At 39.9% G+C, this 14,783-nt stretch overlaps 2 protein-coding genes and 1 pseudogene across 3 annotated transcripts in view; 2 read left to right on the forward strand and 1 right to left on the reverse strand.

Annotated features, from left to right (window-relative positions):
• KIF26B (kinesin family member 26B) overlaps window positions 1–14,783 on the forward strand; it is a 307,349-nt gene that overhangs the window by 159,026 nt on the left and 133,540 nt on the right. The gene's annotated exons all lie outside the window — the stretch shown is intronic.
• On the forward strand, window positions 3,338–4,318 carry LOC148116867 (uncharacterized). Its single transcript, XM_087892386.1, has one exon. The coding sequence runs from the start codon at window positions 3,390–3,392 to the stop codon at window positions 4,194–4,196; it is 807 nt and encodes a 268-aa protein (XP_087748512.1). The 5' UTR covers window positions 3,338–3,389; the 3' UTR covers window positions 4,197–4,318.
• On the reverse strand, window positions 4,919–4,993 carry LOC117672137 (U6 spliceosomal RNA; annotated as a pseudogene).

The raw sequence follows: 14,783 nt of genomic DNA on the forward strand, positions 1-14,783 counted from the left end.
GATACGATTATACTTCCTGGCTGAAAACATCTTTAGAATGGATACTTTTTAGATACAGTGGATTAGTTTGTCAATTTTATTTAGCCACTCCTGTTGGCTTGGAGCTGCAGAAACTAAAAGGAGTAACAAGAACTTTTCTGCTGCCATCTGCTGGTTTCGAATGCATTCATTTATTTACTCAGTATATCATTATTTAACAGAATGACAGACTTGGAAGGGCCCTTGGAGGTCTTCTAGTCCAACCCCCTGCTCAAGCAGGAAACCCTTTACCATTTCAGACAAATGGTTGTCCAATTTCTTCTTAAAAACCTCCAGTGATGAAGCACCCACAACTTTTGGAGGCAAATCGTTCCACTGATTAATTGTTCTAACTGTCAGGAATTCTTTCCTTAATTCTAGGTTGGTTTTCTCATTGATTAACTTCCCTCCATTGTAACAGTGTAACTGTAACAGAGTTGGAAGGGACCTTGGAGGTCATCTAGTCCAACCCCCTGCTCACACAGGAGACCTGTACTAGGGATTTGAACCGCTGAACAGCTGACCTTTTTGATCGACAAGCTCAGTGTCTTAGCCACTGAGCCACCTAGTCAGGTTGTTTGTTTCTTGTCCTGCCTTCAGGTGCTTTGGAGAATAGGTTGACCCCTTCCCTCTTCTTTGTGGCAGCCCCTTAGATATTGGAACACTGCTATCATGTCACCCCAGTTCTTCTTTTCATTTAACTAAACATACCCAATTCCTGCAATTGTTCTTCATATTTTTAGCCTTCAGTCCCCTAATCATCTTCTCTACACTCTTTCTAGAGTCTCATCTTTTTTATATCATGGCAACCAAAACTAATTGCAATATTCCAAGTGAGGTGAAGATGCAGTATATAGTGCCCCTTTATCCAGTGTTATCCCCACAGTAGAAATCCTGAGACATAGATTGAGCTAAACAAGAACTTTTGAGTCTCCTGGCTCCTGCCTAAGCCAACATGCTGTCCTATTCATCTTGTGGATTTTTTTTTCAACTGCAGTGGTACCCATTGCTGGAAAAAGATAATTCACAATGTCCTAATATTGATATATTTTCACAGATAAGCAAGGGATCCCTAGTCATTGACTGCATGTTTCTCTGTATAGATTTATAGTGCATTGAAAGCCTGAGAGAAAACAATACAGTATTATCTGTGTTACTAATCTTTCGCTGATGCGAGTATCTTTAATTATATGCCTCAAAAGTTGTCATTTTTCTTAGGTGTGCATTTAGAAGTGAGAAAGGTACCACTATGATATCCAAATTAAGATAACCAAATACTCTCAGAGGTCAGAGAGATCAAACTAGAATTGAATCTAAAGGACGAAAAGTATTCCCTACACAGCAGAGCTTCTCCTTTATAGGTAGACCTCAATTTACGGCTATAATTGAGTCTGGAATTATGGTCATAAATTATTGCGATCAAGGGGATCACTACATGACCAGACCTGACTTTAAACTGTTTTGCAGAAGTTGTTAAGCAAGTCTATTATATCCAGTGGATGTCGTGTGCCAGAAACTAGAAGAAAATGCTGGAAACCAGCAAAAATGTCAAAATTCACGTTTATGTGATCTTGAGATGTTGCAAGCGGCCATAAAGGTGAGCCTGAAGGCAAGACAAGAAACAATGGAGAGAAGTTGTTAAGCACTCAAAAAGTAATCATGTAACCATGGGTGAGGGTGCAGCTGTGATAACATTCAACAAAAGTACCTTTTGGGGATCCTTCATAACCTCAATAGGCAAGTGGTCATAAGTCAAGAACTACCTTCAACCTTCAAGGACTTCAACCTGCCTTCCCTGGGTGGGGTGGCGGGGGTGGCTCGGGAGTTCATGGCATCCATGGTGGCCATGAACCTGACTCAGATTATTCAGGGACCGACTCATGAGGGAGGGCACACACCCAATCTTGTTTTTATCTCGGAGCAGTGGCGTGTTATTCTCGGTGGGGGGGTATTTGTTGTTTCCCCCCTGTCATGGACCGACCATCATCTCCTCCGGTTGGACTTCCAGAATGCCACCCCACCTTGCTGGGATGCGGAACCGACCATCTGGTTCCGCCCCAGGTGCCTGATGGACCCAGAGAGGTTCCAGACGGAGCTTGGGATGATCCCTCTCTCTCTCTCCCACCCCGGTTGAGACCCTGGTGGAGGCCTGGGATAGGGCGGCCATTGGGGCTCTCAACTGTGTTGTGCCTTTGAGGCCTCTGATCTGACCGAGACCCCGGCTTGCCCCTTGGTATACTGAGGAGCTCCAGGGGATGAAGCATGGGAAAAGAAGCCTAGAGAGCTGTTGGAGGACTAATTGTTCCGAATCTGACCGAGCCCAGCTAAGATCGTTCACACGGTCTTACCTGGAGGCGATGGCGGCAGCGAAGCGTACATACTCATCGCCTCCGCAGATAATCGCCCGGCTGCCCTGTTTAGGGTATCCCGCTCCCTCCTGTATCAGAGGGCGGGGGAGGACCCTTTGCGGGGGCGAGCCGAGGAGTTTAGTCAACGTCTGCGGGACAAGATCGCTCAGATTTGGGATGGCTTGGACTCTGACTGGGCAGGGTCGGATGGTGGGGAGGCAGCAGGTCTCGTTATCTGGGAAGAGTTTGACACTGTTACCCCAGAGGAAGTGGACAGGATCATGAGGGAGCTGAGTGCGACCACTTGCATACTGGACCCGTGTCCCTCCTGGCTGGTTTATGCAGCTCGGGAGGTGACACGCAGTTGGATCCAGGCAGTGATAATGGCATCCTTGGATGGAGGGAGTTTTTCCGCTGCCTTGAAGGAGGCGGTGGTTAGGCCCCTCCTCAAGAAACCTGCCTTGGATCCAATCATTCTGGGCAACTTTCGTCCGGTCTCCAACTTTCGCTTTTTGGCAAAGGTTGTTGAGAGCATGGTGGCACGTCAGTTTCCAGTGGCCCTGGATGAAGCAGATTACCTAGATCCGTGCCGGGTTACAGGCCCGGTTACAGCACAGAGATGGCATTGGTCGCGCTAGTGGATGCTCTCTGGAGGGCTCGGGACAGGGGTCATTCCTAGGTCCTGGTCCTATTAGATCTTTTGATGGCTTTTGATACCATCGACCATGGTATCATGCTGCAACGCCTCGAGGGGTTGGGAGTGGGTGGCACCGTTTTACAGTGGTTCACCTCCTACCTCTCGTGTCGTATGCAAGCGGTGTTGGCAGGGGGGCAGAGGTCGGCCATGAGGCCCCTCACTTGTGGGTGCCCCAGGGGTCAGTCCTCTTGCCCCTTCTGTTCAACATTTACATGAAGCCACTGGGAGAGATCATCCGTGGTTTTGGGGTGGGGTATCATCAGTATGCTGATGATACCCAGCTTTTTATATCCACCCCGAACCAGCCCAGTGATGCCCTCAACGTGATGTCCCGGTGCCTGGAAGCGGTACGGATCTGGATGGGGAGTAACAGGCTTCAACTCAACCCGGCCAAGACCGAGTGGCTGTGGATACCGGCATCTCGGGCCGAGCGAGAAGTTCCAATGCTGTCTATTGGGGGTGAGGTGTTGCCCCCTGTAGACAGGGCGCGCAACTTGGGCATCCTCTTGGATTCACGGCTGAGTTTGGAAGATCATATCACGGCCGTGACCAGGGGGGCGTTTGCCCAGGTTCGCCTGGTGCGCCAGTTGCGCCCATACTTGGACCGAGATGCCCTACACACAGTCACTCATGCACTAGTCACCTCCCAGATTGACTACTGCAATGTTCTCTACCTGGGGCTGCCCATGAAGACCACCCAGAGGCTTCAGTTGGTACAGAATGCGGCCGCGTGGGTTGTTGCGGGAGGGACCCGATACTCCCATATTACACCTCTCCTGCACGGCTTGCATTGGTTGCCGGTTGCCCTCCGGGTGAGATTCAAGGTGCTGGTGTTAACCTATAAAGCCCTTCATGGCTTAGGCCCAGGCTATTTGTCGGACCACCTGCAACCAGCGTCAACTTCCCATCACCCGGTGTGCTCTCACAGAGAGGGCCTACTCAGGGTGCTGTCGGCTAGACAGTGTCGGCTGGCGACCCCCAGGGGTAGAGCTTTCTCTGTGAGCACCCCCACCCTTTGGAATCAACTTCCCTTGGGGCTCCGGTTGGCCCCTGACCTTCACACCTTCCGCCGTGAATTGAAAACCTGGCTATTTATGTCCCCCAGCCTGGACTGGTGGGGTAGTATATTTTAAATTTTTAAAACTTTTCATATTTTTGTGTATATTTGTTGATTTTAACAGTTGCTTGGTCGATTGTTGTTGTGAGCCGCCCTGAGTCCTTGGAGATAGGGCGGCATACAAATTTTATAAATAAATAAATAAATACCTGTATACTGACAATAGGATTATAGTCTCCATTGCTAAAACTAAATAAGACTGATTTGTAAAACCCCTTTTCCTAATTCAGTTCCTGTCAAATATGTTGAATTACAAGACTCAGATAGTATATCCCAAGGACATCAAGTTGGAGAAGAGTACATCTGAACATTTTCTACATCTTTAGAAGCAGTTGTGATAGAAATATTAAGCATGTGAAAAATTTTCCTTCTTTTAAAACGTCTTAAATTGAACAGATTGCATGGGGTAAATGTAATTATAGCTGTATATTGCAAGTAAGAAAAAAACTGACCCTGCACTTGCGGGAAAAACGCTAGGATGATGGCGATGATTGCATGCAAGAAAAAGGTCTCTCGGGTCTAGTAAAAACTTCCATCTTTTATACAAACAGAAGCATGTGTTGTGCTACTTTTGACAATGAAACATTTGCAAATTTATCTCCAGAACTTTATTTAGTGCAAAACGTTTGCAACAGATAACATATAATAACTTTATAATTTATTTTATTTTATTTTATTTTATTTTATTTTATTTCCAATTTATATACCGCCCTTCTCCCTGAGGACTCAGGGCGGTGTTCATCCTTGCGCAGGGCCATGCTAATCTTCTCTGTATCGTTCCAATTTTAGTATATGTGCTGCCGAAGCGAGCACATAATGCCTTGGTATGACCACACAATTGGAATACTGCATCCAGTTTGGGTCGTCATGATGTAAAAAAAGATGTTGAGACTCTAGAAAGAGTGTGGAGAAGAGCAACAAAGAGCAACAAAGATGATTAGGGGACTGGAGGCTAAAACATATGAAGAACGGTGCTGGAATTGGGTATGTCTAGTTTAATGAATAGAAGGACATGAGAGCAGTGTTCCAATATCAAAGGGGTTGCCACAAAGAAGAAAGAATCAAGCTATTCTCCAAAGCATCTGAAGGCAGGACAAGAAGCAATGGATGGAAGCTAATCAAGTAGAGGAGAGAACCAACCTAGAACTAAGGAGAAATTTCCTGACAGTTAAAACAATTAATCAGTGGAAAACCCTGCTTCCAGAAGTTGTGAATGTTCCAACACTGGAAGATTTAAAAGAAGAAATTAGACAACCATTTGTCTGAAATGGTAAAGTGTTTCCTGCCTAAACAGGGGGTTGGACTAGAAGACCTTCAAGGGCCTTTCCAACTCTTGTTATTCTATTATATTAGAATGGGTTTAACTCGTGGAGAGAGGTAACACTAGTGATATCACCATTGTGTTAACTATTACACCATTACATTGCATTGCATTATTTAAATGTCAAAAACTTTATAAAATCCTTTAATGCCCAAAATAACTTCTTAATATCTTGCTCTGTCTATAATAAATATAATTCAGTTTGGCTTGGTCTATCAGTAACCTATATATTCCTCCTTTTAGAAAAAAAGGTCAGATGAAAGCATGAATTTTCAAACCAAGAATTTTCTTGGATTAAAGGCACCTTTAAAAATACTTCCTGTCAGACTTTTTAAAATTAATTGTGCATTCTTTAATTTTCATGATATTTTATTTAGTCTCACATAAATTGAAACGGTGCCAAATTTTAGGCCAGACTTTCATGAAGGTTTTTATGATCCTTGCTTTTTTTTTTCCTTACTAACAATGACAAGTTACTTTTTTACTTTTTGAGTAAAAGTAATCCTGACATTCAATTTTTTTGTTTGTTTGTCTCAAATTTATGAAAGTCAAAATAATATCCTTTCCTTTCAATGAATTATTTTCCTTATTAGCTGTGCAACTCCATATACTATGTCAGATGCAAACCTTACTACATTGCTAATTAATTTCCTATCTAAACATAATTCATTTAATAAAATGAGAATTAAGTTTAACTTGGCCAGCGTAAATGGCACCTGGTCTAATATCTGTTAGCATATGGGATGTCTTGTCTTTGAACATGTTGGGAAAGATTTTCATGATTTTTTTTAATACCAATAATTTGATATAAATATTCATGTTTCTCTGTGGAAAAAAAAACAGGGCTCTGTTATTTCTTATGTTTTCCTAACCCGTTATGGGTTGCTTTATTCAATACCTGGTTACTACAATTTATATTGAGCTTGTTCCATTAATTTTAAAATTGGCTTCAGTACAAATATTTAGTGTGGGTTTTTTTTTTTTTTACTGACCTGAGAATTGAGCTGTAAGAAATTTGGCTGCTGTCCATTTTAGGGATAATTTTGGATTAGCAAAACCAGGATGCTATTCTGTTTGGGAATTAGCAGGATAATTCCCAGGTGCATCTGGAGGGCAACTAGTTGGGGAAGGACATCTATTCAGCTATTAATATACTCCTGTAATCATCGTGTTCATGTTCCTTCCTTTCGTTCTTCTGCATCTGATTTTACTATAGTCAATTGAAACTGTTTTTGTAGTTGTAAGTAACATTGGTAGGTTAAATGCATTGCTTGAAATTATTTCCACAAGTAGGAATTCTTTTCTTATTGAGTTCATTATAAAATTTGCCTCTGAGATTCCATCTTTTCATTAGTGATGCCATAAAGAGACTGAGAGGTGTCTTTGAAGAAAGATGTTTTTGCTACCACTGTGCCCTGCAGACTAGGTCAGTGTAAAACATACATTATTTTTTCCTGGCAGTTTAATTAATCATAGGGTTTTTTTTTTTAATAGTGCAGTGTATAATGCACTTTATTCCCATTATATATACATGCAATTTTATGATCAATGATTTGATAGGATTCTGATGTAAGACTTATTGCAGCTTGTAGAGAGTTAAGTCTGACCCTCCTTGAATTCCTTAGAGGGTTATCTAGTAGTTCTCATATGAAAACTGCCCTTTTGGGAAGTTTCTTGTGTAATAGGCAAAGAATAATGAAGTATTCAACTTCAATCTTACCTGTGGGTCTGGTTGTTTGGGCCAGGCACAATCCTACATTCTGACTCAATTTTAGACTAGGTGTATATTATTCTGAGAATGGTGAGTATAGGAGAAGGGAATCTTGTAGAAACCTAAGCCACTGAGTCAGGGGTGAAATCCAGCAGGTTCTGACAGGTTCTGGAAAACCGGTAGCGGAAATTTTGAGTAGTTTGGAAAACCAGCAAATGCCACCTCTGGCTGGCCCCAAAGTGGGGTGGGAATGGAGATTTTGCAATATCCTTCCCTGGAGGGGAAGGAATGGGGATTTTGCAGTATACTTCCCCTGCCACTCCCACCAAGCCACACCCACCAAGCCACGCCCACAGAACCGGTAGTAAAAAAAATTGGATTTCACCACTGCACTGAGTTCATGGTTTGGCCAAAAGGAAGTCTTATATTCTTGTGAAGTGTGAAGAATGAAGATCCACTATCACACCCTTTAAATTTAGATTATGAACACATTAGTTAAAGCTTGTTGGTAAGAATTAATGAATTTTCCAGTTTACCTTTTTCTTATTGAAGAATTAGAATAGAATCTTCTGAGTGGAAAAAGGTATAACAATAAAAAAAGTCTAGCTAAAACAATCCTTTCCCCCTCTGAAACATTCTCCCTTTTACAAAGCATTTTGATCAGAAACCAGTACTGTGAAACCTAGATGCAATATGCATTAGCAACTCAAGCTTATAAATTAATTTGGAGCAGAAAAATCTTAATAGCTCCAGTGTGCAGCAGTGAATTAAGTTTTGACATTATTCTGAACTTCTTCCAGAGGTTTTTCTCATACAAATTTCCCTTTTTGCTTTAACATGAGCTATGGCCAAGTTATGATGTGGACCCTGCATGTTATCTCTTATCATGACACCTCTCTCCACAACCCCTACTCCCATATATGTGATTTCTCTTTGGAGGTCAGAATTTCTTTGCTGTAGTATTTTTCTTTATCTGATAGTTGATGTTTGGTTCCTTTTTACATTTTAATGATCCCTCAGGAACTGTGGTTTTTTAAAAAAATGTTTATAGTAACAAGTGGCAGTACCAGATTATTACTGCAGTGTTAAAAATATAAAAATAAACAGTGATTTGCATTATTGATTTACTGTTGAGATCTAGCTCTGTGAATTCTTTAACTGAATTACATATAAAAGCTTTTAAAAGGAGGAAATGATTCCAAACAAATAAGTTATTCGCACCATGAAATGCTGAAACAATCAGATACTGTTGAATTAAATAAGAAGAGTCTGGGTGAAACATACCAAAGATCAACCTAGTTCAGTTCTCATAGTAGCCAAATACTTTTTGAATGTCCTCATGCAGGTTTTGAAGGCATTGGGGCCCTCTTATATTCTCCAGCAATTCCCCAGCAATTTGTATTCAGGAGTCTCCAGTCTCGAAAGTTGACTATAATCATTACAACTAATAGTAATTAATAACCCTAGTAAAATTTCTGATAGATTCTGCACAAAGTCCTTATTCTTATTTTCAAAGCTTTCTGTAGCTTTGTTCCCACTCATTTTTTTTGGATGCCGGATTGTGTTTTTTTCCCCTGTGATGTTCATTTGTCTAATTCCACCGCACCCAGATATTCAAAGGTCTCCTGTTCCAGGCTCAAACAATCCATTGTTCTCTGTTTTGCCTTCCCCAAAACATCTGATGGTACTTTTCTTCTTCTGTATGAATAAAACAGTGCCTTAAAACTGTAAAGTCAACAAAATACCAGGCAAGTACAATTATGGTTTAAAAAGGTTGAGCCCATAATTAACAACTAAGCTTATGTAAAATAATTGATATATGGCAGGCAAAGGATTGCTAGAATTAAAATGAGTAAGAACTGAAAAAAGACATGAATAGAAGGCAAATTAAAAAGGATTCTGGGCATAAAACTGCATTGGTTCATTGTGAATGGACATAAGAAATCAGTGAAAAATAGGAATTATCTCCAAATCAAATTACTTGAGATAAATAAAAAATATATTGTTTCTAGGGACTAATATACTATCTACATCTTTATACTGTAATTTTCACAATTATTGCCAGTGCAGCATTTTAAGGATCCTTTCCAGATACAGAAATCCATAATAAATGGCTGTTACTGTTAAGTGGTTATGGTACGAGGGCCATTATGGGAGAGAGATACTCACTTATTCTATCTGTAGGCAATATTATGGATATTTATGGTCCCCATGGAAATATGTTTGAAAATATTAATATAGCAATTTAGAAATCTTTCTTTGGTCATCAAATGTATCTCCATCACAGAGTAGATATAAATAACAGTTTTTCCTTATTTTAGGCAGCAGTCTAATGCAAAATAGGTCTACATATGTGTACTTTGGACAGATACAAATACTGCATGGAATCCTTGCAATCTATCTGACACAGAACTTTAGACTACCTCTACTAATGTAGTCTTTAATTCAGTGGTGCCCAACCTTTTCCTTCATTACCCAAAACAGAATCAGGGTACAACAAACAGTTTCATTTTGTGCTGTCTATGAAGGCCACTTCATAGGTGCTTGGAAATGGCGATAAAGTTTTCCCAGTTATCACATGATATTCATTGTAGATTTTTACCAAATAAACTTTCCAAATTATCCTTCCAATAAAATTTTGCCCTGACTACTTGACCTAACCTCAGTCATTTGCCCTGCAAAACCATTAATGGTTTGTTTCATTACTCAAAAACCACTTTTGCCCAATTTTGGGTTAATTTACCCAGGTTTGGGAAGCACTATTTTAATTGGCTTAATATAATATTTTAAAGAATTTAGAGAGATCTAGGAAGTAGCATGGTTAATCATCAGTTCCTCACATAAAATAACTCTAAATAGCAAATGGTTTCAAGATAAAAATAAATCAGGATAATCATGAAGAATTAAAAGGATTTCTACTGAAAACAGGCATGTGTATCTGAATTTATTAGTGACCCATTGTTTAGAAAAATATTTGGGGAACTAAATGAGCATCATGGATGAGAGAGTTAAAAGATTATCACAATGTAAATCAACTTTGGGAATTGAGCATACAATCCAATATATAGCTGACAGGACACCCAGCACACAATATAATTTCCATTTATTTGATCATAATTGAAACAGGTTTAACAAATACATTACAAATTCACAAAAACTCAAATACTTACTAACATTATTGCTTTCAGATATTCAGTCCATAAAAAAATTATATTATTTAGTAACAAGGATGATTAGTAAGATTCAGAATCCATCCATTCTGCCATCGGTGTCTTTTAGAATGAGGAGTCAGGTTCATGTCTTGTACTGGAGCTTGTCATATCACACAATACAAATTAAGAGAATGCTGAGCTTTTAAAACTGTCCAGTAATAGACTTCCCACTTTTGGGGACCAAAGTGACTACACAGCTATCAATTGCATCTGCAAATCCTTCCCAGTATATTTTATATCCATCCCACATTTCCTGCACTCTGCCCTCAATATCTGCAGATTGGAAATAAATTCAACATGTTGTTAAAATATAAATGTTTGCAAGTTTAGAGATCATAGACAACATCTTGAGGCAATAATTATTCACTCTAGGCTAGCCTAGAGCTGGCTGCAGATAAAACAGTCCAAGAACATTATCTCTCTCTGCTTCACACTTTCCATTTTTTGAGTTTTTTCTCCGGCGCTGTTTTCCAGCGCTTGATGGATAAAGCAGACAACTCTTACCCTTAATCTCTCCTTTATATTAAAAAAACAAAGACGCAAAAGATTCTAGCAATATGATAGCGCTTATATTTATAATATTATCTGGTTATTCTTTTAAACTGAAAAAGGGACTTCCTCAGTGACAAATATTACAAAGGCAATCTATCACTTTCCAGACTGTAATCAGTTCATAATTGACCCTAGTTGCATTCTTACAGTAATTACAGAACGGTTTTAACTCCAGAGCAAAATAAGACAGGAGAAATACAGAATGTCAAACAAATCTTAACTTTCATTGACAAATGTGTCCATGATCTGTTTAAAGGCCATTAATTGACAATTGATTGGTTTTTTTTACTTTGTTTTCAATATGTGAAGTTGGGTATGTTGTAATTACCAGATTTAAAACTGATGAACCTTTTCACAATTACACTGAATCTTAGTTTACGGAAACAAGGGAAGAAAACAGGTCATAAATATGAAGCATTAGTCACTTGTTTACCATGTATTTGTGTTGAGTTCTGTGTATAGGACAATTGAATGTCATTTCTGTATTTTGATTGCGCTTCGGTTTACTTTTGTAATTTCTCCAGTTGATGACTTCACATTTTTCCCTTTTTTCCAAAACTGCCAGCAGAAAAGTAATTCTGAATGTTGATAAATGCATCACATTTTGTTGGCAAAACATGTATCTCATAATAAATAACAAAGAGCAAAACATATATCTCAAATTGAAGAATAATCATTTTCTTCTTGGGGTTTCCAGCTGACAGACTTCTTGGCTCAGGAGTTTTTATTCTTTTTATTGAAACCATGATCGTTTTCAAATTACAGTTTAAGAATAGTGTGAGACAGCTTGTACTTCCCTAGAATCACAATGCATCTGCCAATTTAAGCCTCAATACTTGGTTTGTTCATCGCTAAAATACAATCAGCTATTTTCAGTAAAGTTCTAACAAAAGAGGCCTTTTTTGCAAACCAATGTAGAACATTGTACGTTTGAAAAGTGACAATTACTTTAGTCTGGATTTTTGCAACCATTCAACATCGTTGGTTCTATGCATTGCCTGTCAGCATTTTTAAGAAACCCGTTTTGCACATTGATGCCAAGTTATAGATATGTGTCCTTTCCCAAAAAAAAACTCCCAGTGCTTATGTTTATGATACAAACAGTCTTCATTTAACAATGGCTTGTTCAACAACCGTTTAAAGTTATGATGGGGCTGAACAAGTGGTACTTATGACAAGTCTTTGAAATTCCAGATGTTCCAGCATCTCCACAGTCCCATGGTCATGGTCTGCATGCTTAGCAACTGGCTCACACTTATAATACTTGCAGTGTCCTGCAGTCATGTGATCGCCATTTGTAACCTTCCATACTGGCTTTCCAATAGTAAAGTCAATGGGAAGCCAGTAGGAAAGGTTGCAGGTTGTTCCAGTATGTCATTTGCACCTTCCCCTACCTGACAGTAAAAGTCTATGGAGATTCTCAGTCATCCAGGTCATGGTTGTCCCAAAGGTGCTTTTCCTTGTTTTTTCTTTGAAGACATTTCGCTTCTCATCCAAGAAGCTTCTTCAGCACTGACTGGATGGTGGAGAATGGAAGGATTTAGATTCCTTGCAGACAGCTGGTCATTTGCATTCTTTTAAAGAGTGTTGAGGCCACTTGGAGGTCCTTCTGTGTCCTCAGGGTCACCTGAGTAGTGCAAAGATGCAGATAACACACACTCATCCCCAACAGTCTGCACCTGTCTTCAACAGTAAAGGGACACAGGGCAGAAAACATTATGTAGCCAAGAAGACTCCACACCTATTTGCACTACTCAGGTGACTCTGAGATCACAGATAAACCTCCAAGTGGCCTCAACGACTCTCTAAAAGAATACAAATCCGCAAGGAATATAAAATGTCTTTGAGGTCCGCAAGGAATATAAATCCTTCCATTCCCCACCATCCAGTCAGAGCTGAAGAAGCTTCTTGGATGAAAGGTGAATCATCTTCAAAGAAAAAACAAGAAAGTCCAGTTGCCACCTGAAAAAGTACCTTTAGGACTACCTGACAGTAGCCACCCCTGGCCATGTTTGCTCGCACTGTGCCTCACGGGCCACTCATGCATCCTAACTCACCTAGCAGCAGCCACTCTATGGCCCTGCCATACTCACATTGCGCCTCATGCACCCTCCCCACCTGACACAGCCAGCCTCACTACATTCATGCTATTCCATGAGGGTAGCTGCACAACCTCCCCTACCAGAACAACCTGGGTTGTTTGCACTGCACCTTACTTGCCCACCAGCCTGTTTGGAAGCCATCTGGAGCTTGTTTAATGACCCTTGGTCCTTGTTTAACGATAGCAATGGGGATTGCTGTTGCTAAGTGATGTAGTCCTGTGACATTGTACTTTGCAACTGCATTGCTTAGCAGTGGAAATTCCGGTTCCAATTAATGTTGTTAACCAAGGTCTATCTTACCTGGGAAAATGAAAAATGGAGGAAAAAAGATAATAAATGCCAGTTTTATCAATTGCTGGAGGAAACTGATTTCAGTGCCAAAGCCTATTATGGGGTGATATGCAGTGAGAGTATAATGCATTTAGATAAGGACATTTTCTACTCCATTCCGGTATCTTTTTCCTGACACGACTTTTTTTTTTCCTGTAAGGAGGATAGAGAATGCAATTAAGGACCAGCTTCAGGATTCTGTGGACTCTTGTAAAGTGACCATTTGTCTCACCCTTTTACCCTACTGCTCAGCCAGCCATTCCAGTCAGAATCGCTTTTATGCAGAAACTAATAGAGTGGCAGCCTCATTTAGGGAAAGAACAGAAGGGGAGGGGGCAGAGAAAGAGCCATTGTGATTGCAAGCCCTACCTTAATGGGTGTTCAATAGCATGTAAACACTGCTGGCATACTGTACATGCAAACTGTATGCTTGTGGGCTCAGTACGCATAATCTGGAACAGGGCAGGCAGAGAGATCTTTGATCATTTAGACAAGTCTATGCATATACAGTTTATATGCATGGCAGGGTGTGTTTACACAGGCTAGTAATGGATGAGACAAGCGGCAACCATCTTCGGTGGTGCACTTCCCACTCTGCTCTCCTGAGTGTTCTTGGATTGTTTTGTCTGAGTTGTGCTAATGACATTCAGGCTAATCAGCTGGATAAATTTGGCGATTTAGGACATTCTGAACCATTTTAATAGTTTTCAACAAGTGTTCCAAATTGATTTTTTTATATTTATAAGATTGTAAGATGTTAAAATGTCGGTTTGTTTGCTTTCTTTTTGATCAGCCACTACCGCCTTATTTGTGGTACAGTTTATCCCTTGAGCGTCTCTCACTGTACAAAAAGACTCTCTTGAGTTGATTAAATTTGGACCTGATGAAGCACTAGGATTTTCCTTAGGCAATGCTTCACTGCCTGGACCCTTGCAACTTACTATGATTTTAGAGGCAAAAGTCCTCTAGGAGAGAAATATTTTTGTACTCGATATTGAACCAAGAAGGAGGGAAGCTTTCCAGGGCCAGTTAGTCATGCTGTAAATATTTTGGCATTCCTTTTAAAATGGGTACATTAAGTGCAACGTACTTGTCAGTTACAGTGGGATTTTTCCTTGTGCAAAAATGATATTAGTTATGTGTGGATCCTTAATCCAACTCCATATTTAAAATATAGAATTAAAATATATGTGTTTGATTTTTATATGAAGTTATTATAACATAGATGTCATGTTCATATTTGGATATGCTAATATTCTTAATTACTTGTTATGGACAAAGTAATGCAACTATAAGATATAAATATGAATAAAATATTGAACTGAACCAGAAAGAAATTAAGAAAGGATGAGACAAAGACAATTCTTTTAGTAGT

This window comes from Pantherophis guttatus, chromosome 1, assembly GCF_059756535.1.
Source record: "Pantherophis guttatus breed Tessera chromosome 1, ASM5975653v1, whole genome shotgun sequence".
Taxonomy (NCBI): Eukaryota; Metazoa; Chordata; class Lepidosauria; order Squamata; family Colubridae; genus Pantherophis; species Pantherophis guttatus.

Excerpts from the sequence above, each read along its gene's own strand:
- LOC148116867 (XM_087892386.1), top strand. The coding sequence starts at position 3,390 with ATGTCCCGGTGCCTGGAAGCGGTACGGATCTGGATGGGGAGTAACAGG.